This window comes from Agrilus planipennis, unplaced genomic scaffold (genome assembly GCF_000699045.2).
Source record: "Agrilus planipennis isolate EAB-ADULT unplaced genomic scaffold, Apla_2.0 scaffold271, whole genome shotgun sequence".
Taxonomy (NCBI): Eukaryota; Metazoa; Arthropoda; class Insecta; order Coleoptera; family Buprestidae; genus Agrilus; species Agrilus planipennis.
Window position 1 is genome coordinate 109,996 of NW_020438965.1, and position 22,794 is coordinate 132,789.

The 22,794-nt window shown below is 32.9% G+C and overlaps 4 protein-coding genes across 9 annotated transcripts in view; all 4 read right to left on the bottom strand.

Annotated features, from left to right (window-relative positions):
• The window catches only part of LOC108740337 (inactive histone-lysine N-methyltransferase 2E), a 29,314-nt gene extending 9,004 nt beyond the window's left edge, over positions 1-20,310 (bottom strand). Inside the window, exons 1-10 of one of the 6 annotated variants that reach the window (XM_025975280.1) lie at positions 19,972-20,310; positions 11,140-11,247; positions 9,739-10,553; positions 8,685-9,670; positions 5,578-5,828; positions 5,147-5,390; positions 4,803-5,086; positions 4,607-4,740; positions 3,666-4,157; positions 41-357 (exon numbers count right to left, since the gene is read on the bottom strand). In XM_025975280.1, the coding sequence (XP_025831065.1) occupies positions 41-357; positions 3,666-4,157; positions 4,607-4,740; positions 4,803-5,086; positions 5,147-5,390; positions 5,578-5,828; positions 8,685-9,670; positions 9,739-10,553; positions 11,140-11,155 (3,539 nt within the window). In that variant the 5' untranslated portion in view covers positions 11,156-11,247; positions 19,972-20,310. Of the gene's footprint in view, positions 1-40; positions 358-1,028; positions 1,521-1,969; positions 2,104-2,165; positions 2,450-2,509; positions 2,754-2,940; positions 3,291-3,665; positions 4,158-4,606; positions 4,741-4,802; positions 5,087-5,146; positions 5,391-5,577; positions 5,829-8,684; positions 9,671-9,738; positions 10,554-11,139; positions 11,248-19,971 lie in introns of those variants that run through there. The other 5 variants (XM_025975276.1, XM_025975275.1, XM_025975277.1 and 2 more) reach the window with 5 other exon arrangements.
• Positions 6,745-8,127, bottom strand: LOC108740348 (GATOR complex protein DEPDC5-like). Its single transcript, XM_018474638.2, has 2 exons — positions 7,719-8,127; positions 6,745-7,107 (listed from the first exon to the last, which is right to left on the bottom strand). Exons 1-2 carry the CDS (start codon positions 8,022-8,024, stop codon positions 6,916-6,918), a joined length of 498 nt encoding a protein of 165 aa, XP_018330140.1. The 5' UTR covers positions 8,025-8,127; the 3' UTR covers positions 6,745-6,915.
• Positions 12,759-22,794, bottom strand: part of LOC108740346 (GATOR complex protein DEPDC5) — a 36,544-nt gene continuing 26,508 nt past the window's right edge. The window contains exons 18-23 of the mRNA XM_025975300.1: positions 16,910-17,018; positions 16,630-16,845; positions 15,973-16,133; positions 14,915-15,083; positions 13,704-14,038; positions 12,759-13,092 (exon numbers count right to left, since the gene is read on the bottom strand). Of these exons, the coding sequence (XP_025831085.1) occupies positions 12,901-13,092; positions 13,704-14,038; positions 14,915-15,083; positions 15,973-16,133; positions 16,630-16,845; positions 16,910-17,018 (1,182 nt within the window). The 3' untranslated portion in view covers positions 12,759-12,900. The remainder of the gene's footprint in view (positions 13,093-13,703; positions 14,039-14,914; positions 15,084-15,972; positions 16,134-16,629; positions 16,846-16,909; positions 17,019-22,794) is intronic.
• Positions 19,909-21,791, bottom strand: LOC108740336 (NADH dehydrogenase [ubiquinone] 1 alpha subcomplex subunit 5). Its single transcript, XM_018474617.2, has 2 exons — positions 21,380-21,791; positions 19,909-19,919 (listed from the first exon to the last, which is right to left on the bottom strand). Exons 1-2 carry the CDS (start codon positions 21,687-21,689, stop codon positions 19,909-19,911), a joined length of 321 nt encoding a protein of 106 aa, XP_018330119.2. The 5' UTR covers positions 21,690-21,791.

Genomic DNA, 22,794 nt, shown 5'->3' on the forward strand with positions numbered 1-22,794 from the left:
ATCGGCACTGTATACGTCTATTGCTTGAATCGTATCTTACCTTTCGTTGGCATTTTCACCATTTCTCCTTACGGTTGTTCCAGAGGTAGCGGTAGTGGATGAAGGAGCACCGCTCTTGTTGACCGTGCATTCGTCAGGTTTGCCGCATGCACAAGCAATGTACGTTGTTCCAACAACAGCAAGGTCATGGGACTCATGTTTAATAGTCAGTTCCATATTCTTTTCCACGTTCGCAATCGTGACAATGTATAAGTGTAGAACGCCTTTCTCTATACAGTGTCGAAGCTCCGAGTTTGGTTTACAAGAACGCCTGATGAAACGAGCATCATTACCGTACGTACGCGTGTCTACACATACCTACAAACATAAATAATTCGTCATTATAAAATATGCCGCAAAAATATTTCAGATAATTATATAAAAAATTAATAAAGAAAAAGTTACGAATGTAGATAATTCATTGCAAATGTACGGATAAATAGAAAATTTGCAACCTTTTATTTACATAAAGCAGTTTATAGAAAATATGATTCAAATAAGTTTAATGCTATATTTTAATTTTTAGAATGAGTTAGTTGTTCGTTCGTAAAAAATCCATTTATGAATCGAGAAGCGTTATACTAAATTAGATAAAACTTTTTTACTTATTTGATATTATTAACGTACTAGCTTTTACACACGATTTCGTTTAAATGAAATTTAAATTGTTAAAGCAAAATATAAAGTCAATTAAAAAAAAAAAAATTAACCGAAACCATTATTAGCAATCTCCTTTTCATGTCTGTAAAGTTCTACTGAAATCGGTTTAGTAGTTTTGAAGAGGCACAAATTTTTTGAAGATTATTTGTCTTAATAGTTAACAAAAAAATAATACACTTTTTTTCTCTATATTGCAAACAGACAATTCAATTTAATTTGTACGTATCGATCAGAAAAAAATTAAATGATTTTCAAATTGCTGGTTTTTCCAACAGTACTACTGCGATGCTAGATTTAATAGCAACGAATGAACAAACTAATCTAATTACTTCGGTGTTGTCCTTGTGCAGCCGATAGAAGAATAGGAACGGTCCGGGTCTTTGAGAGTGTTGTCGAGTATTTAAGGCGCCGCTGCCATGGTGGGGTGCAGAGCTTCGGTGTTGCGTAGACAACATGTATTTGCCACGCAGTTCAACTATGGGAGTGTTTGGGCCCATTGTGGCTGTACTCACGAGCAATTTAAGTCCGGTTAAAGGCTGCGTCTGTACGCGACACTTGTGCACCGAACAATCGAACTGGGCCGTAAGATCCGAGTGAGCACCATTAATGCGAATATTAGAAACGCGAGCTCGCAATTCGGGCGAATAGTGATTCGTTACCGCTTCTTCGTAGTTTTCGATCCATTGGCGAAGTTGCGGCAACTGCGAGGACGGCCAAGTATCAGCGGCGACGGCAATCGCCCCAGCGGTACTCTTTTCATCTTCGCTGTTGTGATGGTGTTGCTGTTGCTGATTATGGTGTTGGCGTGTCTGAGCTTTCGCCTAAAAATAATGATGTTAATATTTTTATCGTGAATTACAAAATTAGTGGAGCTTCACATACAACTTTTAATCATTTAACTTTAATAACACAATAATTTTTTAAAAGCAAGAAGTTTGCAGTTGCTCACCAATGAAAACATCAATAAAAATAAAAAGTACATTTAGTTAAAAAACATGCGACAATTTTAGAGAATGATAATGTTTAAATGTTCTACATATATTTTTTACAAAAAAAAAATAATAAAAGTTACAATAAGATTCTTACTTTCTAGTTTCAAACTTTTATTTAGATTTTATGTGTAATAAATGCTTATTTGGAACTTCTAAGCGTCTGATTCATTTCAAGTTTCTGTACACAGCCTATTATTTAATAAAGAATTCTCGAATCTGAATATAGCTTTTTTAACAGTTAGTTAATTTATAACATCAATAAAAGAGTAAATTATCACCTTTCTTTTGGTCATTTTCCTTTCTTTTTTAATTGGCCTTCTAGCTGGACGCTCTCGCCTCTGATGAATATTATTTTTGTGTAGATCACGTTTTCTATTATTAAAATTTCTACCTTTGTTCACGACGCTGTTACCTGTAATACAAATTTATTTTCAAAGATGAGTAATTTTATGTGTAACCAATGATGTTCGTTACCATGCGTGGAGGAAGGTTCTGCATCACTCGAGTCACTGTCACTAACAGCTTCCTTGAGTTTCTGTTGCAACCGTAAGTCCTTTTGGAAACGTGGATCGCCTCGATCTTTAAGGTACTGTTGCTGCAACAGTTGCGCCTTTGCTCGGTCAACCACCTTGGTTGAATCACAAATTTCGCACAAGAAATCCTCAGGCACCTTCTTTGTTTTAACAACACAGCGCACATGCTGCCATACTTTACAACGGTCACATTCGATCATGTAACCGTCATCGTGATCGTAGCCGCTATAAAAAGGTTATAGTTGTAAAAATTATATTAGTTTAATCCGCAAATTTGAAACTTACCATACACACCGGTTAACGTAATCACCATAATGATCTACATCGTTACTGGTAACAGCCTCGGCTTCAGGAGCTGTGTCTGTCTCTTCACCTTCTGTTTCGGGTCTTCTTTCTGAGCCGCAGCTTATATCTGACGCGACATCGTCGTCCTGCAACGGGCCTGAGCTGCTCATACTTGGAACCAGCGTGCTACTGGATGTACTCATCACGCTGGTAGAATTTGACGAAGCCAGGGACGAACGGCCTCCTAGCATAATAAAATTCTTTTTTAATATAAAATGTAGACATGAAAAATTGTACTTTCCAAATTTTAATTTAACAGCACTCTCAGTGGCTCATTTTCCTACTAAATAATAGTCACTTTATTATTGAAGAATTTTATGCAACGTCCCATAAAAAGTTACGATAGATACCTAATACATTTAGAAACATACTTGTGCCACTACCAGGAGAATATAAGGATCCATTTGGAGCACCAGTAATTTGTAACGGTGACGTAGTGTTACAGGAAGTTGGACGAGCTACTGGTTCAAGAGGCAAGGTGGCGTTGTAGTTGTGATCCAAAAGAACGGCTTGGCAGATGAGCGACAACGTATCCAAGCCACTCTGTGGTTTTTGATCCATAATACGGGGTGATATGCGAGAGATAGTTTCCGGCGCTCTAAACCAAATTTTTGTTACATAGCTATGAACATTCAAACACAAGCATTATATGAAATCAAAACTGCAAAACAATTGTTCCTTTTTATACTACATATTTTAAGTGAATTTAAAGTTAGAACAAAAATAAAAAGTTAGCTAATATAATTTAATGCATCCATTACGTGTCCCAAATAGATGATAAAAACTATATTCGTTTATACTATTTATGTAAATTATGCGATATGATGCGAGATTTATGAACTAAGCATAATTGATAAAATAAATCTTGTTTATACAACGGTTACACTTAATCTGTTGAAACATAATGATTGTACATGTTGACCTTTTGACAGAAACTTTTGTGTTTTACATAACTTTATAATGCACAAAATATAAAAAAGTGAAACCACTTCCTATAGTGAAAATATATAAAATAAATAATAATTGCTGGTTTTTCCAACAGTACTACTGCGATGCTAGATTTAATAGCAACGAATGAACAAACTAATCTAATTACTTCGGTGTTGTCCTTGTGCAGCCGATAAAAGAATAGGAACGGTCCGGGTCTTTGAGAGTGTTGTCGAGTATTTAAGGCGCCGCTGCCATGGTGGGGTGCAGAGCTTCGGTGTTGCGTAGACAACATGTATTTGCCACGCAGTTCAACTATGGGAGTGTTTGGGCCCATTGTGGCTGTACTCACGAGCAATTTAAGTCCGGTTAAAGGCTGCGTCTGTACGCGACACTTGTGCACCGAACAATCGAACTGGGCCGTAAGATCCGAGTGAGCACCATTAATGCGAATATTAGAAACGCGAGCTCGCAATTCGGGCGAATAGTGATTCGTTACCGCTTCTTCGTAGTTTTCGATCCATTGGCGAAGTTGCGGCAACTGCGAGGACGGCCAAGTATCAGCGGCGACGGCAATCGCCCCAGCGGTACTCTTTTCATCTTCGCTGTTGTGATGGTGTTGCTGTTGCTGATTATGGTGTTGGCGTGTCTGAGCTTTCGCCTAAAAATAATGATGTTAATATTTTTATCGTGAATTACAAAATTAGTGGAGCTTCACATACAACTTTTAATCATTTAACTTTAATAACACAATAATTTTTTAAAAGCAAGAAGTTTGCAGTTGCTCACCAATGAAAACATCAATAAAAATAAAAAGTACATTTAGTTAAAAAACATGCGACAATTTTAGAGAATGATAATGTTTAAATGTTCTACATATATTTTTTACAAAAAAAAAATAATAAAAGTTACAATAAGATTCTTACTTTCTAGTTTCAAACTTTTATTTAGATTTTATGTGTAATAAATGCTTATTTGGAACTTCTAAGCGTCTGATTCATTTCAAGTTTCTGTACACAGCCTATTATTTAATAAAGAATTCTCGAATCTGAATATAGCTTTTTTAACAGTTAGTTAATTTATAACATCAATAAAAGAGTAAATTATCACCTTTCTTTTGGTCATTTTCCTTTCTTTTTTAATTGGCCTTCTAGCTGGACGCTCTCGCCTCTGATGAATATTATTTTTGTGTAGATCACGTTTTCTATTATTAAAATTTCTACCTTTGTTCACGACGCTGTTACCTGTAATACAAATTTATTTTCAAAGATGAGTAATTTTATGTGTAACCAATGATGTTCGTTACCATGCGTGGAGGAAGGTTCTGCATCACTCGAGTCACTGTCACTAACAGCTTCCTTGAGTTTCTGTTGCAACCGTAAGTCCTTTTGGAAACGTGGATCGCCTCGATCTTTAAGGTACTGTTGCTGCAACAGTTGCGCCTTTGCTCGGTCAACCACCTTGGTTGAATCACAAATTTCGCACAAGAAATCCTCAGGCACCTTCTTTGTTTTAACAACACAGCGCACATGCTGCCATACTTTACAACGGTCACATTCGATCATGTAACCGTCATCGTGATCGTAGCCGCTATAAAAAGGTTATAGTTGTAAAAATTATATTAGTTTAATCCGCAAATTTGAAACTTACCATACACACCGGTTAACGTAATCACCATAATGATCTACATCGTTACTGGTAACAGCCTCGGCTTCAGGAGCTGTGTCTGTCTCTTCACCTTCTGTTTCGGGTCTTCTTTCTGAGCCGCAGCTTATATCTGACGCGACATCGTCGTCCTGCAACGGGCCTGAGCTGCTCATACTTGGAACCAGCGTGCTACTGGATGTACTCATCACGCTGGTAGAATTTGACGAAGCCAGGGACGAACGGCCTCCTAGCATAATAAAATTCTTTTTTAATATAAAATGTAGACATGAAAAATTGTACTTTCCAAATTTTAATTTAACAGCACTCTCAGTGGCTCATTTTCCTACTAAATAATAGTCACTTTATTATTGAAGAATTTTATGCAACGTCCCATAAAAAGTTACGATAGATACCTAATACATTTAGAAACATACTTGTGCCACTACCAGGAGAATATAAGGATCCATTTGGAGCACCAGTAATTTGTAACGGTGACGTAGTGTTACAGGAAGTTGGACGAGCTACTGGTTCAAGAGGCAAGGTGGCGTTGTAGTTGTGATCCAAAAGAACGGCTTGGCAGATGAGCGACAACGTATCCAAGCCACTCTGTGGTTTTTGATCCATAATACGGGGTGATATGCGAGAGATAGTTTCCGGCGCTCTAAACCAAATTTTTGTTACATAGCTATGAACATTCAAACACAAGCATTATATGAAATCAAAACTGCAAAACAATTGTTCCTTTTTATACTACATATTTTAAGTGAATTTAAAGTTAGAACAAAAATAAAAAGTTAGCTAATATAATTTAATGCATCCATTACGTGTCCCAAATAGATGANAAACACTGATAATTTTAGAGGTTTCTAATGTGATGTCGTAAATAAACACATTTTTTGCGCTTACATTGCAAACGCTGGCTGAACCCTACGAGATAGATCAAAATAATGTACTACAATATTGTACATCTTAAAAGGGTCTACAAAAAAGTCCGGGATGGTATATGTCTATCTCTTACGGATAACCCACAATAACCATTTTTATCCTTTACTTTTTATGAGAAATAATGACTTATTTTAGAAGCGATTGTAGGCAATACAGCATTAATTCTTATCCAATTAAGTACCTTAAATACAATGTGCATTTAATAAAGATCAATATGGCCCTTTACAACATGTAATTTAAAGGAATATTTTCTAAGATATTACAGATTTAAAATGCAGGGACATAGCGGTTGCGGCGGTACCGGCCGGGAGGCCGGCTTGTATTGTCTAATTCACCCGTGCGAAGCTGGGGCGAGTCACTAGTAAATCATAAAATAATAGATTGCAATAGAAAATGCTTTTCCAAGAAATCTGAAGATTATAAGCCCTATAGATTATTTCTTCCGAAATTAAAATTTTTGGACATTAATTTTCAATTTTTTTTTAGATTTTTGGATCATAGAAAAAACTTATTTTCGATTGATTTTTAATCTTAAGGCAATTTCCAATTAAGTTAATCTTTCTAGATTTCCAACATAACAATATATGTAAAAAAGTACCTACTTTTTCTTCTACTCTTTATCATGTTAAAAAATAAACTTTAGTACATCTACAAAATTATCGTTAATAGAAAATACATAGTTTAATGACAACAAAATAGATCCATACAGCTGGATTATCAGATAATATTACAAAACATAAACAATAATCAGTTACTTAAATAAAAAATTACATCACAGACTATGTCATAAATCATATTCTTGACTCTTTAATCACTTGCTCATATAATTATATAGGTTTGGTGCAAGCGTCTTCTTTCACTTCCCAACATTGCTCCCAATAATATTTCAAACGGTTGTCATGATTGCTGCAAAATTCTCGAAAATCTTTTAACATTTTTACCTGAAAGTTGTAATCGACTGCTTGATTTGTACGCCACCGACGACTTACCATATGATTCCAAGACCACAAAAAACCGATCTGTCGATACAAAATTAAACGTTTATTTTATAAAAAAAAACTTTTTTGTTTTCTTAGTAGGTATTCAAAAGCTATTAATAATAACAAAATGGTCAAAAGAAAAGTTAAGAACAGTTCATATGAAATAATAATAACGCTGTATTTCCTTGATCTTCAAAAATCTAATCTAAATAAACATACAAACTAAGACTCTCAGGAAAAAGGAAAATACTCTTGGTGTGCTACAAGCGTCAGCTGCATTGTTAATTAACATTGTATTAAAAAAATATTTTTTTTTAGTTTTTTGCTTGTATCTCAGCTTCTGCTAACCGTAGAAAAATTTTGCAAGAAGCAAAATTGTTTGTTACGAGATGCTGTATAATGTATTGTTCAGAACGTTGCGATGTCAAGACGTAGTTTGGCTCACTGACGGTAAACTTCCACAAAGGTAAGGTGTTACGATATAGCAAATACCTCAATCATTCAAGCAATTATGTTGAAAAATAAGACACTACTCACATTTTAGTAATAAAATAATTTTGTTATGTGAACCTGTCTCATTGTTCTAGCTCATCGGATATTGATAAAAAAATTACCCTTGAATTAAAAAAAAACATTTTTTTTGTACCTACTTTTTTGGTAGTATCATAATCATCCTTATTCTTTCCACTAACGTGTCGCGTAATGTAAGCCTCATGCGGGCTGGGTGCCATGTCTATGTGAGATGGATACCTCGAACCTGTTCTCCTCTGGCTAATTGACGTGAGTCGATTTCGTAATCGAGGAATAGGACTGGGTAACAATATGAATACGGTACCGGTGCAGTGGATATATTGATGTTCTTGGCACATAGGAGTACTCTGACCAGATTGTCGAGGTTGCACCATACAAGGTAGGAAACCGAATCTCGATAGAATGGCCTCTTGAAACAGGAACATTCGATCTATCCACGTATCTTCTCTAAATTCTATGTTAAATAAAAGAGTTTTACTAATGACATCTTTAACTTATTGTACACATAGTATTTAAAAAATAATTTTAAAATTGAATAATGAAGGTTTATTTAATTAAAATCAGAAAAAATAAACATATATATAAAATGTTGTTCATTTATACAATATATATATATTATAATATTAATATACAGGGTGCCGATCTTTTCTATTGTAGTCCATAGCTACTAAGCTATATAAAAATTTATTTCGGTTTATAACATGTATTTTAGGGAAATATTCTATTTTATTCAAGGTGCTCAGTTCATTCACGATACCAAAGTTTCTTTTATAAGTAGAACACCATATATATGCTACAATACCTAAGAGTGATATGCTTCATTTGTGGATTGTTTTACAAATTTCAAAAATTGTAACAGTTGAAAGTAGATATCACTGTATTTAAAGCANATGTGTAAAACGCAAAATACTTCCTTATATGTTTTGGTAATGTAAATAAGCGAATAACAGAAATTTTATATTATAACACTCATTACTTACACAGTGCAATTTTTACAAGTTCTCTCCATTGCGTGGTAAAAGACCACAAGTTGTTACAATAATATTAATAATAGCCAACAACCATTACATCAAATTAGTACTTACTCTGGAGGAGCAGAATTTGAATACGTGTAATTGCCATCGTAGCGTAAACCGGCATCCCTGGATCTCGAACCCATGACGCTTCCGGGACCAGAAAGGTTACCACTTGCGCAAGAATAAGAACCACCTATCGTATTGTTCTGATTTAAGGTTTCGATAATTTGCGCCGTAAGGGCCTGCGTGTATACCATTTGTTGGTTGCTTTGCGCAGACGCCGTAGCCGTTACAGACATTTTTGTGTAGTCACTCGAGGAGTTGTATGCTAGAGTCGATTTTAGGTTGGCTTTTGCTTTGTGACCACCAAATCCTCCTCCGATAGGAGGGCTACGCAATTTTTGCCCTTGAATAGCATGTTTGCCAATATAATTAGGTTTGTTAAGTTGAGTCCCTGCAATATTTATACTTCCCATTCCTTTAGGAGATCGTTGTGGTGGTATCGTTCTGAGACCCGAGCTGGTTCTTTGTACTTGTTGGCTCGGGATACCGCTTCCGCAAATGGTCCCTCCTTTATATTGAGGAGGTATTGTTTTTAGGCCAACGTTCTGTTTTAAAGCATTGTTATTGTTATTGTTAAGAGGTGGTAATGTTTTAATGTGACCCTTTTGAGCCGGGTACATCATTTTAGGAGGTTTAATACCACCTAAAGGAGGTGGAGGAGGCAGCGTTTTACTAGGTATGCTACCGATGTTCCCGCTGGTTTTCATTAGAGTAGGCATCGATGGTTTGCCTAGCAATTTCGTTGTACCATTTGCGTTCGTAACAACTTTTTGTTGCGGATAATATTTGACAGGAGCGGCCGTTTTATTAACTACGAAGTTAGGGTTATTGGTGTTAAGAGTAGTATTTATTGATCCTGTTGATACGCCACTTGATGTTGGCACGACAACGTTACCAAGAATTTTCAGTTTACTACTATTTTGCTGTGGAACGATGGATTTTGATATGGTACTCGATTTTAGTAATGCAGGTGCATTAAGGTTTTGAAGGACCTATTGGAATGAAACGAGAGAAAATTAATAGCTGTTCAATATTAACAATAAATAAAAATAGTACTTACATTATTGGGAGGAAAACTAGTTGCGGTAAGTAGCTTTTGAGCCTGTGGAACTCCACCACCACTATTACTCGTGCTACCGAATCCGGTGAGCGGTGCGGGATTTGCGACGGCCGTTTCAGATAAACTTCCGGAATTTTTAACAAACACATTGTGAATAGCCGGCTTTTCGATAATTGTTGAAGCACTAGCAGCACTCGCATGTGTTAGTGCTGTAATTGGGATAGTAGTTACCACTGATCCATTATTTACCGTTGCGGCTACAGTGACTTCATTGCAACCACTTGTGGTTGCACTTTCGGTTTTTTTCGGTACCACCTCGGTAACAGAAGTCGTCGATGATTGTACTACTGTCATCGGCACCGTTTCATTTGTCTGAGGTCGTACCAGTGTGTACGGGGGATTCGGCACGACGGTGATTTGTTTTCCAAGACCATTGCTTACTGTTAAGGGTGAAGAACTAACCAATGTGAAGTGATGATTCGTCGGGAACGGACTATTTAATGATTTCACGATAGCTACAGGACCTTGAGTATTCATCACTGTTATAAGGGAATTGTTTGGTGGTACGGTTGTAGCGGCGGTAACAGTTTTCTGTAATATCGACGACAACGTATTACCGGCAGTTGCCGTTGTTGCTGTGGTCGTTGTCGTAGGAGACGACGACAACAGAGGTTTAGTTGCATTTCTGTTGGACGAAGGATCAGAAGAGGTGACATCTGAGGGTTCCTTTTCATCAGGATAAGTAGAGACAATACTGCTTTTGCTGTTTTCTGATTTTTCAGAACTCGCTTGGTTTGCGAGCGTCGAGCTCGATTCTGTTGAAAAATAATATATGAATTATCTATTAAGAAAAAAATTATACAAAACCAAATTCTCATTAATACAGATACATAAAAAAAAACTGAAGTAAATACAGCACTGAAGTTAAAAATTCAACATAACGTTTACAAAATCTGAAACGCGTTTCAACACCCAAAAGGCCATCCTCAGTTATCAGACCGACTGACACTAACTGAAGACAACATCTTGGGTGTTGAATCGCGTTTTAGTTTTTTTAAATGTTTTTATGTACAACTTTGGGTTTCATTGATTTATTTATAAATAACATCATGAAAAAAAGACTGCAACAAAAATATCTTTATAAAACAATAATAATATTCTACATTTTTGTATGAATATTTCATTTTATTATTTACCATAAATGTTTTTAATTTAAATTATCGGTAAATTGTAACATACTAATGAAATCTCAAAACGCAACAAGTTGAATAAAAACTTGCATTAACAAATCATCTTTATGACATTGTATTCTGAAAAAATTAAAACATTGCAATTTCTTTGCATTAATATATGCACAATGTATATATTAGTTAAATTAATACATTACATAACACAACTTACCCAAACATACACTCATGTTTTTGGAGTTTTACATTCTGTGCCCATATCGATCAACAAAACTTGTAAAACTTCCTGAAATTGCAGCATTAAGAAAATAATAAGAATTATCTGAAATAAAATTGAAAGCAATTAATTAGTGTAACATAAAAATTTATGCCTAAGTGTTCGATTATGAAATGCATTACACACTGCAAATATTTTGTTGCTATTTAAACCTAATAACTATAAATTTTAGAATCTCTTTATTTACAGTTAAATTTAAATAAACTTTACACGAAAAAGAAACAAATTTTTGTTTTAAAATTTACTTTGAACAAAAAGTGTTTTTATTCACATGCACTAAGTTGCATATTTATAAAATGTGTAAAATAAATTTACGCAAAACAGTGCATGATCCACACCGTTATTAATGAGAGTATTCAAAACAATTAATGTAAATTACAGTGACATTGGAATTAATAATTTACTTGTATTGGGATGAACGGAATTACAAATTTTTTAGTATGCTTAATTAGAAGAAAAAATTGTGGGTATATTAAAAAAAAGGACGTTTTTGATTTATTGACATGTGTAATCCAACAATGATTATGAACGGAAAGTTCTACTTCTTTTCTTTTAATTTGGTGCATTCGAATTATTCGAATTCAATTCCGTCCATCGAATACACAACAAAAATTCGCAGTCGATGCTTCTGCGCGAGCGCCATTTCGAGGTCAGCCTTGCGCATAATTTCATAGCAGAGATGAGGCTCAGGAAAGGTGAGGGAGAAAATTAAGATATTACCGCACTTTTCATTAGTATCATTATATTTTATAACAGTACCAAATTTTGAATGATATTTAAAAAATAAACAATGTAAAATAATTTTAATAACAGCAAATAAAAATCAATCGCCATTTAAAAGTGAATTTTCCTGTGTACGTTAACGACACCTTTATCTCCAATTTGGAAATATAACGAGATCATAAAGATGGTTTAATAATCGGTGTTTTCGAAAATAAAAATGTCACAGAAGTGTTTCCAAAACTGCTACTGCTTTTTACAAGTAAGACATGCTGTAATATGAAAACAGATCGCTGGAAATAAAAAGTGCTTATTCAAAATTACAACGATTCACCAACGTTGAACGTTCTATTAGCAGTTCCAAAAACGTAAACTCGACATACAATTTACGCGAGTTCATATAATTATTATGTATACCTAGTTACTGCAGGCTTTTTAAAATTGTAACAGCAACAAATTGAACAATATGATTGATGAAAATATGCAGGTCAATGTAAATGATACGTTACAATCTAGTAAAAATTAATGTATTATCCCGATCAACTATAAATATTCGAAGAGTAATACTCAAGCAAAACAGGAATGTAAATAATTTATTTTTAGAAAATGTGATATTGTTGCAAGCATGTTCGCGGATCTTTCGGAGTTCATCTGAATAACAAGTATCTGTACTTAAAGATGCACCGTTTTAGTAAAAAAATAATTAAAATCAGTTCAGGTAGAAAAGTGCAGTAGCATATATTTATTTTGATGTTAATGGCGGGCAATAATAAAACATTCACAATTATTAGATACGATATGTTCTAACTCACAAAACAATAATAAANATAGTTTAATGACAACAAAATAGATCCATACAGCTGGATTATCAGATAATATTACAAAACATAAACAATAATCAGTTACTTAAATAAAAAATTACATCACAGACTATGTCATAAATCATATTCTTGACTCTTTAATCACTTGCTCATATAATTATATAGGTTTGGTGCAAGCGTCTTCTTTCACTTCCCAACATTGCTCCCAATAATATTTCAAACGGTTGTCATGATTGCTGCAAAATTCTCGAAAATCTTTTAACATTTTTACCTGAAAGTTGTAATCGACTGCTTGATTTGTACGCCACCGACGACTTACCATATGATTCCAAGACCACAAAAAACCGATCTGTCGATACAAAATTAAACGTTTATTTTATAAAAAAAAACTTTTTTGTTTTCTTAGTAGGTATTCAAAAGCTATTAATAATAACAAAATGGTCAAAAGAAAAGTTAAGAACAGTTCATATGAAATAATAATAACGCTGTATTTCCTTGATCTTCAAAAATCTAATCTAAATAAACATACAAACTAAGACTCTCAGGAAAAAGGAAAATACTCTTGGGGTGCTACAAGCGTCAGCTGCATTGTTAATTAACATTGTATTAAAAAAATATTTTTTTTTAGTTTTTTGCTTGTATCTCAGCTTCTGCTAACCGTAGAAAAATTTTGCAAGAAGCAAAATTGTTTGTTACGAGATGCTGTATAATGTATTGTTCAGAACGTTGCGATGTCAAGACGTAGTTTGGCTCACTGACGGTAAACTTCCACAAAGGTAAGGTGTTACGATATAGCAAATACCTCAATCATTCAAGCAATTATGTTGAAAAATAAGACACTACTCACATTTTAGTAATAAAATAATTTTGTTATGTGAACCTGTCTCATTGTTCTAGCTCATCGGATATTGATAAAAAAATTACCCTTGAATTAAAAAAAAACATTTTTTTTGTACCTACTTTTTTGGTAGTATCATAATCATCCTTATTCTTTCCACTAACGTGTCGCGTAATGTAAGCCTCATGCGGGCTGGGTGCCATGTCTATGTGAGATGGATACCTCGAACCTGTTCTCCTCTGGCTAATTGACGTGAGTCGATTTCGTAATCGAGGAATAGGACTGGGTAACAATATGAATACGGTACCGGTGCAGTGGATATATTGATGTTCTTGGCACATAGGAGTACTCTGACCAGATTGTCGAGGTTGCACCATACAAGGTAGGAAACCGAATCTCGATAGAATGGCCTCTTGAAACAGGAACATTCGATCTATCCACGTATCTTCTCTAAATTCTATGTTAAATAAAAGAGTTTTACTAATGACATCTTTAACTTATTGTACACATAGTATTTAAAAAATAATTTTAAAATTGAATAATGAAGGTTTATTTAATTAAAATCAGAAAAAATAAACATATATATAAAATGTTGTTCATTTATACAATATATATATATTATAATATTAATATACAGGGTGCCGATCTTTTCTATTGTAGTCCATAGCTACTAAGCTATATAAAAATTTATTTCGGTTTATAACATGTATTTTAGGGAAATATTCTATTTTATTCAAGGTGCTCAGTTCATTCACGATACCAAAGTTTCTTTTATAAGTAGAACACCATATATATGCTACAATACCTAAGAGTGATATGCTTCATTTGTGGATTGTTTTACAAATTTCAAAAATTGTAACAGTTGAAAGTAGATATCACTGTATTTAAAGCAAATAAGAGTTTAATATTTAGTCCATTTTTGAAATACCTAATTTTTCAATTTACTGACGACTTTCGCGGCTTATTTGTCTTTCGACCTATTTGATTACCATTTTTATGTGTTGGATATATCTTTTCTAACAAATAGTTGAAGGCAGAAACCGTATAAAACCTTCTAAATTTACTTAATGTCGCCAAAGGGTCCTTTTATTTAAAATAATCAAATAATAGTAAAAATTAATAAGTTCAGTTTACAGAAGTCAAGACTGTGTATTACATAAAAGAAAATGATCTAATCAAAATTATAAATTGCAGTAATGTTACTTTAGCCTTTTAGCCTTATGGAGTTCTGTTAGTTTAAGAGTTTTTACCAAATTACTTTACACTTAAAAAAGTGTTACTTACGATTAGACTATATCATAGAAACGTAACATGCAATGTTTTACTTAGGTACCTTCAAATAGCCTCTTGTGTTTCTGTATTAGACATTTTGTATCTAAAGGTATAAAAATAGGTCCTCTTAAAGGATCAGACTTATTCGAATAAGGCAATGCAAGTGGATCATGTGGGATAGGAATTAGTTGTAAACCGCAAGCTTGAGCCTTCCTGTGCCAACTGAACAACTGAAATAAATAAAAAGCAATTTTCGGCTTGTTATTGTTAACGTTAGTAACATTAGTTACTCATGTAAGAGTGCAACTTTATTTTACATTAATATTAGATTAGAGTTTAGAAAATAGTAATGATTAACCAAATTTTGATAAGATGAAACTGGACTTGACTAACTGGATTATTCTCTACTTTTTAGTCATATGGCACTGTCACAATAAATTTTTTCGATGTTTTTGAATTTTCTCGACATATAGACTTTTTATTTGAAACTGATATCACTCATGACCATATAAACAAGATATTCGAGAAAAACTCTACACGAACTACAACTTTCTTGCAGAAAAATTTCACGAAATTAGTCAAGGTGATGATAAAATCAAGCTCCATCCAGTACAAGCTCCGTGAAGCCTTTCTTATGTTAAACAGAGAAACGTGAAGTATATAGTGAGTTTGGATTTGATCCGTGTATTTTAAAAAAGACTCAATCTTTTGGAATCTGTTCAGCATCGAGCAACAAAACTCACTGGAACTGAGACATAGATACGAAGACATAGAAGTGTAGTTTCTCAATTTTAGACAAGATTGTATTTCATTTAAATTCCTTTGATTATATTACTCAACATCGACATTGTCATCATAGTTTTTGTACTTTCTGTCTATGGTTTATCGAGAGTCATTTTTATACAAATATTCACCTAATTTTCATGAATTCTTTTAAAACAAAAAATATTTTTGGAATCACTTTAAATGCGGTTGCAAAATTTTTAAGATGTTGTACTGTTGCAAGTTACCCCTGATTATCATTCTCAATAGACGTGCAATTTTAAAGAAACCCTTCTTAAAAATAAGGTTATTAAGTAACTAATTAAAACAAAAAATCGTTTTGTTATTCTTACATACCAATTCGGCAACGATGGATCCAGAAGCTACTAACCATTCCACAACAATCTCATAAGCTTGATCAGGCCTAAAAATCGTTTGATACCTAGCATGACCCCATTCAACTCTGTCACTTTTATTTGAAAAATCAACATCCAGGTACATACTTTTATACATAGGGCCTATAAAGTAAAGAGCATTATCAAAAACTGTTTTGCTGAGTTGAATGATTAGAACATTACTATATTTAGGATACTCCGGTACTCATTGTATCTAAAAACCATTTTAATTACCGCAAACACCCGCGAGTGTGAAACGAAACGAACAACAGCTATTCACTTAATCATTTTGTTCACGTTAACGACTTCTATACTTACAATTAATCAATATATCATAAACATCTAAAATTATATAATGAATACAAATACACAATTAAAACTACATCTTTTTAGCTAATACGACTAGGCAAATATCAAATATGTAGCGGATTTTCAGCAATGGCGTAACAACCATGTTGAAATGCAGATTTTTAAGATCAATGGACATACGTTAAAGGTTTAGTTTGTTCATGGTATAAGGTGGTCTATTATAATTATTAATTAATAGGTTCACAGTATCTGAGGTTTCCATAATGAAATGTTCACACTATAGAGTGTTACCTGTATTTTATAAACTTACAATCATTATCTAAGTCTCCCTGAAGATAAGTTGCATCAATTGCTTCACACAAGAAATGTGGCACACCGCTTTCTCGGTCTTGTACGACCGTCCTGTTAGGAACATTAATTGTTGTGGAAGACATACTATTGCCCCAGTTTAGAGAAGGTCGCATTTCAACTTCCAGCCACTCATTTTCAAAACCCTGTAAGTCGCCCGATGGCAGAATGTTTTCATCTAAAAATTAAAAGAAAAAAATGATAGGTAATATGTATATTTATACACTCGATAAATTAAAAACCTTTATCAATTTGTGTGAAGTAAAACAGGAAAAAGCCATAAACAAACTGCTTTGTGTATTCTCCAGATGCATGACATATAAGTTGTTCCCTTCTGAGTGATTCCATAATCTAGAAATATTGTGATTATATGTTGATTCAGAGACAATTTCAACAAGTAACAATTTAGCCTAGATCACTCTTGACGACCTTTTTTCCATTTATATAAAGACCCGTTCAACTGTTTCGAAGGCTAGCCCGTACAGATAGACACATTTTTTAAGGGTCGTTAGTGTCATAATAGCATACAAATAACCTTATAAACATAAAAAGGCAATTGTTTCCATATTACCCTCAGACACTTCAATAAGTAGGAAGAAAGGTATGTATAGTATTTGCTTGTAAATTTGTTTTTCTTTAAAAATAAAAATTAGGAAGGTACTCTTTAATATTAATGCTAAAATAATTCCTACTAATATCGAAATGTTTTTCAGTTTGTCTGGTTTTTCTGATTCTACTTTTATATTCTTAAATTTGTTCCAATGGGCCATATTTACTGAACGCCTTTCTTACCAGAGCAACTCTAGAAGTAAATGGGTTATCGGGTGAAATAGGTGAAAACTTTTGAAAATTTAAAACTGATTGTGTTCAACAACAGGTCACTTAACGAATTTTTATATTCGCTATTAAATTTCCAAGGCTCAAGGGCACCTGTGACAAAGGTTATTAACGATATTTTTTTATAGCTATCAACGTGGAGTCTTATGGGAATTGATTGTAAATCATCAGTTAATTGCTCGATGCTATTTAAATGAAATTTTATATCATCATCATCATATGGTCGTCAGTCCTAAGAATGGTTGGACACACACCTCCACTCTTTCTTATCCTGAGCTAATTTTCGCATTTCCCTAAAACTAGAACTTCCTACTTCCTTAACCATTTGCAAACAGTAATCTAATCTATATCTACCTCTACTTCTTATAACTCCTGTTTCTCCCTCTAATATGTCTCTGACTAGTCCTTCATGCCTGAGAAGGTGTCCTATCAATCTATCTCGTCTATTACTTATTGACTTCCTCTTCATTTCTAACGTTCTCTATCCACGGTATCCTCATTATTCGTCTGTAACACCACATTTCGAAAGCTTCTAACCTTTTCTTTTCCCCCGCACCCACCGTCCATGTTTTTTGAAACAACCTTTTTCGAGTTTCTAAATTAACCGTTCGCGAGTATAGAAGTGACTTTTTTTATTGAAGGCGACCCTACCCTGCGCTATCCTCTGCTTTATTCCTACTACTCCTTCCGTCCTAACTTATTTGACTCCCTAAATGCCGAAAATCGTCCACTTCTTCTAATTTTTCGTCTCCTATCTTTATATTCGTTCTTTTCTTACTTTATCTTTCCTTGCATACCTGTATTTTTGTTTTACTTTTATTTATTTTCATACAATACTATTTTGTCAATACCGCTGCCATTTTATTTAAAGCTATCTCTAACTCCTCCTTGCTAGATGCTAATTATATTAATTAAAAATAAATCAAATTCGTTTGTTCTAACTAGAAATGACATTCCGTTTAATATAATGTCTTACCCTTACTGCATGCTCAATACAGGTTACGCCTTCCATATTTGAAATTAACCAATTAACTGCATCTGCAGCAACAAATGTGGTGGATGGTAAATTTTGCTGTGCATTAAGAATATTTAAACCAGTTATAGGATGTCTCAAAGCTTCTACTATTTCAGCAGATGTTGCAGTAACTCGAAGATGAATTTCTTGAATAAATACACTAAAAAAGTAAATATAAGTATTCAATAATTTGTGTTTTTGAAAGGAAAATAGCAAACAAAATAAGTTATCAAGATCTTAATATTATGGTATATGTATAAAAACATGATTTAAACTATCGACGATACATATTTGCTGAAAACTGTTAATAATTTATTCAATAATGTTTAAACGAGCCAACGTTTGACGAAACAATTGTCAAGTAAAAATCTATCTAAAAACTCAGATTAGTGTATTCATTTACTTTTAAATATTCGCAATGAATTTCCACTGTGTAACGGCAGATTCTATTTTATATAAATTACATCTTTTTTTCAGGAAACTTACTTTTCATCATTAGTCTCATGAGTTGTGGAATCATAGGTTTGTCCCTGGGAAGTTTCGACCGCTGGCGAGTTGCGACCTCTCTCCATTCCTTTAGAACCAGATCTTTTAAAAAACCAAAAGTATTGTAACTTCATATTTCTACCAGTACTGCTAATAAAATTAGCGTTTTGCTTTCAAAATGTCTAACACTAAACATGCAACAAATGCGTATTTACAGCGATAGTAGTGTAAATATTAAAATCATACAATAAAAAGAAAGAACACAACAAATAGTGTAGTAATTATGTGGTATTGGCAACTTGAATAAAATTGACTTTTATTTATTCACAGACAAGTATATGGCACATCTGAAGCTTTGGAAGATATATAATGGATCCTGCCTAATATAATAAAGATTTACAGAACTTTTAAACTTTTGATTTCTTGAATTTTAATTACTAANTATGCAGGTCAATGTAAATGATACGTTACAATCTAGTAAAAATTAATGTATTATCCCGATCAACTATAAATATTCGAAGAGTAATACTCAAGCAAAACAGGAATGTAAATAATTTATTTTTAGAAAATGTGATATTGTTGCAAGCATGTTCGCGGATCTTTCGGAGTTCATCTGAATAACAAGTATCTGTACTTAAAGATGCACCGTTTTAGTAAAAAAATAATTAAAATCAGTTCAGGTAGAAAAGTGCAGTAGCATATATTTATTTTGATGTTAATGGCGGGCAATAATAAAACATTCACAATTATTAGATACGATATGTTCTAACTCACAAAACAATAATAAATATTAATTTAGTATCTAATTTTTAATAGCTATAAACAAAATACTGGAAAAATATGAAAATTAAAATTTGTCAATTTTAAATAAAACTTGACAAACATATTATAAAATAATGCCAATTAGATAGTATCTAAAAAAGCCTGTGAAATATGACACGAATTGCTAAATTAAATTGCAATTACCTGAAACAAATCGTTATGAAGACTATCTTTTGCATCAGCGATGTAAACACAACCAATTTTCACGAAAAAAACTTCACGGCAACAGATTCTTATAAGTTCATTAACAAGAAAAAATGCAAATCACTTCAAATACACTTATTTCCAATAGTCTGAATACACATACACCTTATTTTCTGCAAAATTAAGATTATAGGTTTGAAAACATACATCAAAACTAAATATGGCAGCCATATTCTGTGCAAAACAAAGGAAATGTAGCTACGAAACCTGTTCAATAATCTCGAAACTTACCCGTTTTCCGTTTTAAAACTTGACAAAACCGCCTATAGGGGGAGCATTATTTTTAGGCTCGTTCACAATCAGTTGCCTTTTTTGAAGTAACCAGAAATAAACTTGTAACTAATATCAAACAATATTCATAAGATTATTATTTTAAATTTTGATGAAATTAATATTCAAAAAGTAATCATTACATTAAAATTTTACCAACTAAAATATTTTACTTGAAATTATTCTTAATTTATTGAAAATAGCAAATACAGAATATTAGCAAATATTTATGTTGTTAAAAAGTGCGTAAATGTCTTAACGAAAATAAAAATTATCATGATACTTTTAACAACATAACGAATACATGTTTGACTTAATATACCTGCTATTACATGTAAGTATTTTTACTATTGTTTTAATATCATTAAAGTAGATTAATTATAAAGACAGTACCTTTTTTAATTTATTAACGAAGCTAACTTTCGATGGTTTTAAAATTTTTTAATTGTGAACGCGCCATTCAAATAATTAACATTTTGGCATATACAATTTTTTGTGTGAAAAATTTTAGAAATACTGAAGATAATTAGTGGAATATTAAAACCAATATATTGTAGAAGTCAATTTATAATTTGTGCAGTTTCTAAAAATTCTAAATGTTATTTATTACGAAATATCTATATTTGCTAGAAAATAATATTAAGCTNAATCTAAATAAACATACAAACTAAGACTCTCAGGAAAAAGGAAAATACTCTTGGGGTGCTACAAGCGTCAGCTGCATTGTTAATTAACATTGTATTAAAAAAATATTTTTTTTTAGTTTTTTGCTTGTATCTCAGCTTCTGCTAACCGTAGAAAAATTTTGCAAGAAGCAAAATTGTTTGTTACGAGATGCTGTATAATGTATTGTTCAGAACGTTGCGATGTCAAGACGTAGTTTGGCTCACTGACGGTAAACTTCCACAAAGGTAAGGTGTTACGATATAGCAAATACCTCAATCATTCAAGCAATTATGTTGAAAAATAAGACACTACTCACATTTTAGTAATAAAATAATTTTGTTATGTGAACCTGTCTCATTGTTCTAGCTCATCGGATATTGATAAAAAAATTACCCTTGAATTAAAAAAAAACATTTTTTTTGTACTGGTTTCCATATGAGCATTTTTCTAGCTAAAAGTAGTTCATTTTCGGCTTGAACTATAAGTTCTTCTACTTGTCCAGAACAAATTTTCTTTTCAATTTCGCTAATATCTTTTGTAGATTTTAAAATTGATGATCTTTCATTTATAACTTCTTCTGTATACTTCCTGTAAGCTGCATCTTCTGGCATTTTTTGTAAAACACGTAAAATTTTATTATAAAGCGCACCCAACGTATGATGAGGTGTCTTAGCAACAGCTAAACCTGTAATATAGGTTGACTTTTTAAGATTTCCAGCCATTGCTGGTTACTATAATAAAACTTGCTTATTTGTAAATTATTTTTGATTTGATAGATTTACGTAATTTTTGAGGTTACAAAGCTTACTAAATATTACTACTTTTAGTACCAATTTAATAAATTAAACACACTATACATAAGCTAGAACAAAAGCGGCAAATTAACAATTCGGACAATATTGAACTTCTTGTTATCATAGTTTTGTTATATTCTGATAAAAATCATTAAATTTGAGTTTCTTCGCCCTTTTTTTTACAGGTTGACCCACTAACCTTTGTTACGTTTTTTGCAACCTCTACACCTCTCTTCATAAAAGATTCTCTGCAATTAATAACATCGTACAAATATTATAATAAAACGAAAAAATGAAATTCATGAACTTATCACTACATAGTATAAAACAAAGTCGCTTTCCCGCTGTCTGTCCCTATGTATGCTTAAATCTTTAAAACTACGCAACGGATTTTGATGCAGTTTTTTTTTTTAAAGATAGAGTGATTAAAGAGGAAGGTTTACATGTATAATACATGCATAATATAGTACGGAAACACTGATAATTTTAGAGGTTTCTAATGTGATGTCGTAAGTAAACACATTTTTTGCACTTACATTGCAAACGCTGGCTGAACCCCACGAGATAGATCAAAATAATGTACTACAATATTGTACATCTTAAAAGGGTCTATCTATTAGGGATTACCCACAATAACCATTTTTATCCTATACTTTTTGTGAGAAATAGTGACTTATTTACGAAGCGATTGTAGGCAATACAGCATTAATTCTTACCCAATTAGGTACCTTAAATACATTGTGCATTTAATATAGATCGATATGGCCCTTTACAGCATGTAATTTAAATGAATATTTTCGAAAATATTACAGATTTAATATGCAGGGACGTAACGGTTGCGGCGGTACCGCCCGGGAGGCCGGTTTGTATTGTCTAATGACAAAAAACTGTAAATGTTGTATATAAAGACATTCTGTAGTATATTTAGTATGTTCAGGGGGTATCTTTTGAAGATTTCCCCTTTTCGATAATAATCTAAACAAAACAAAAATATATTTAGTATCAGCATTGCACCCGTGCGAAGCTGGGGCGG

Coding starts and splice junctions, on each gene's coding strand:
- LOC108740336 (XM_018474617.2), bottom strand. CDS start 21,689: ATGGCTGGAAATCTTAAAAAGTCAACCTATATTACAGGTTTAGCTGTT.
- LOC108740348 (XM_018474638.2), bottom strand. CDS start 8,024: ATGTTCCTGTTTCAAGAGGCCATTCTATCGAGATTCGGTTTCCTACCT. Junction 7,108..7,718: donor ATTATGATACTACCAAAAAA/GTAGGTACAAAA, acceptor TTGTATCGACAG/ATCGGTTTTTTGTGGTCTTG.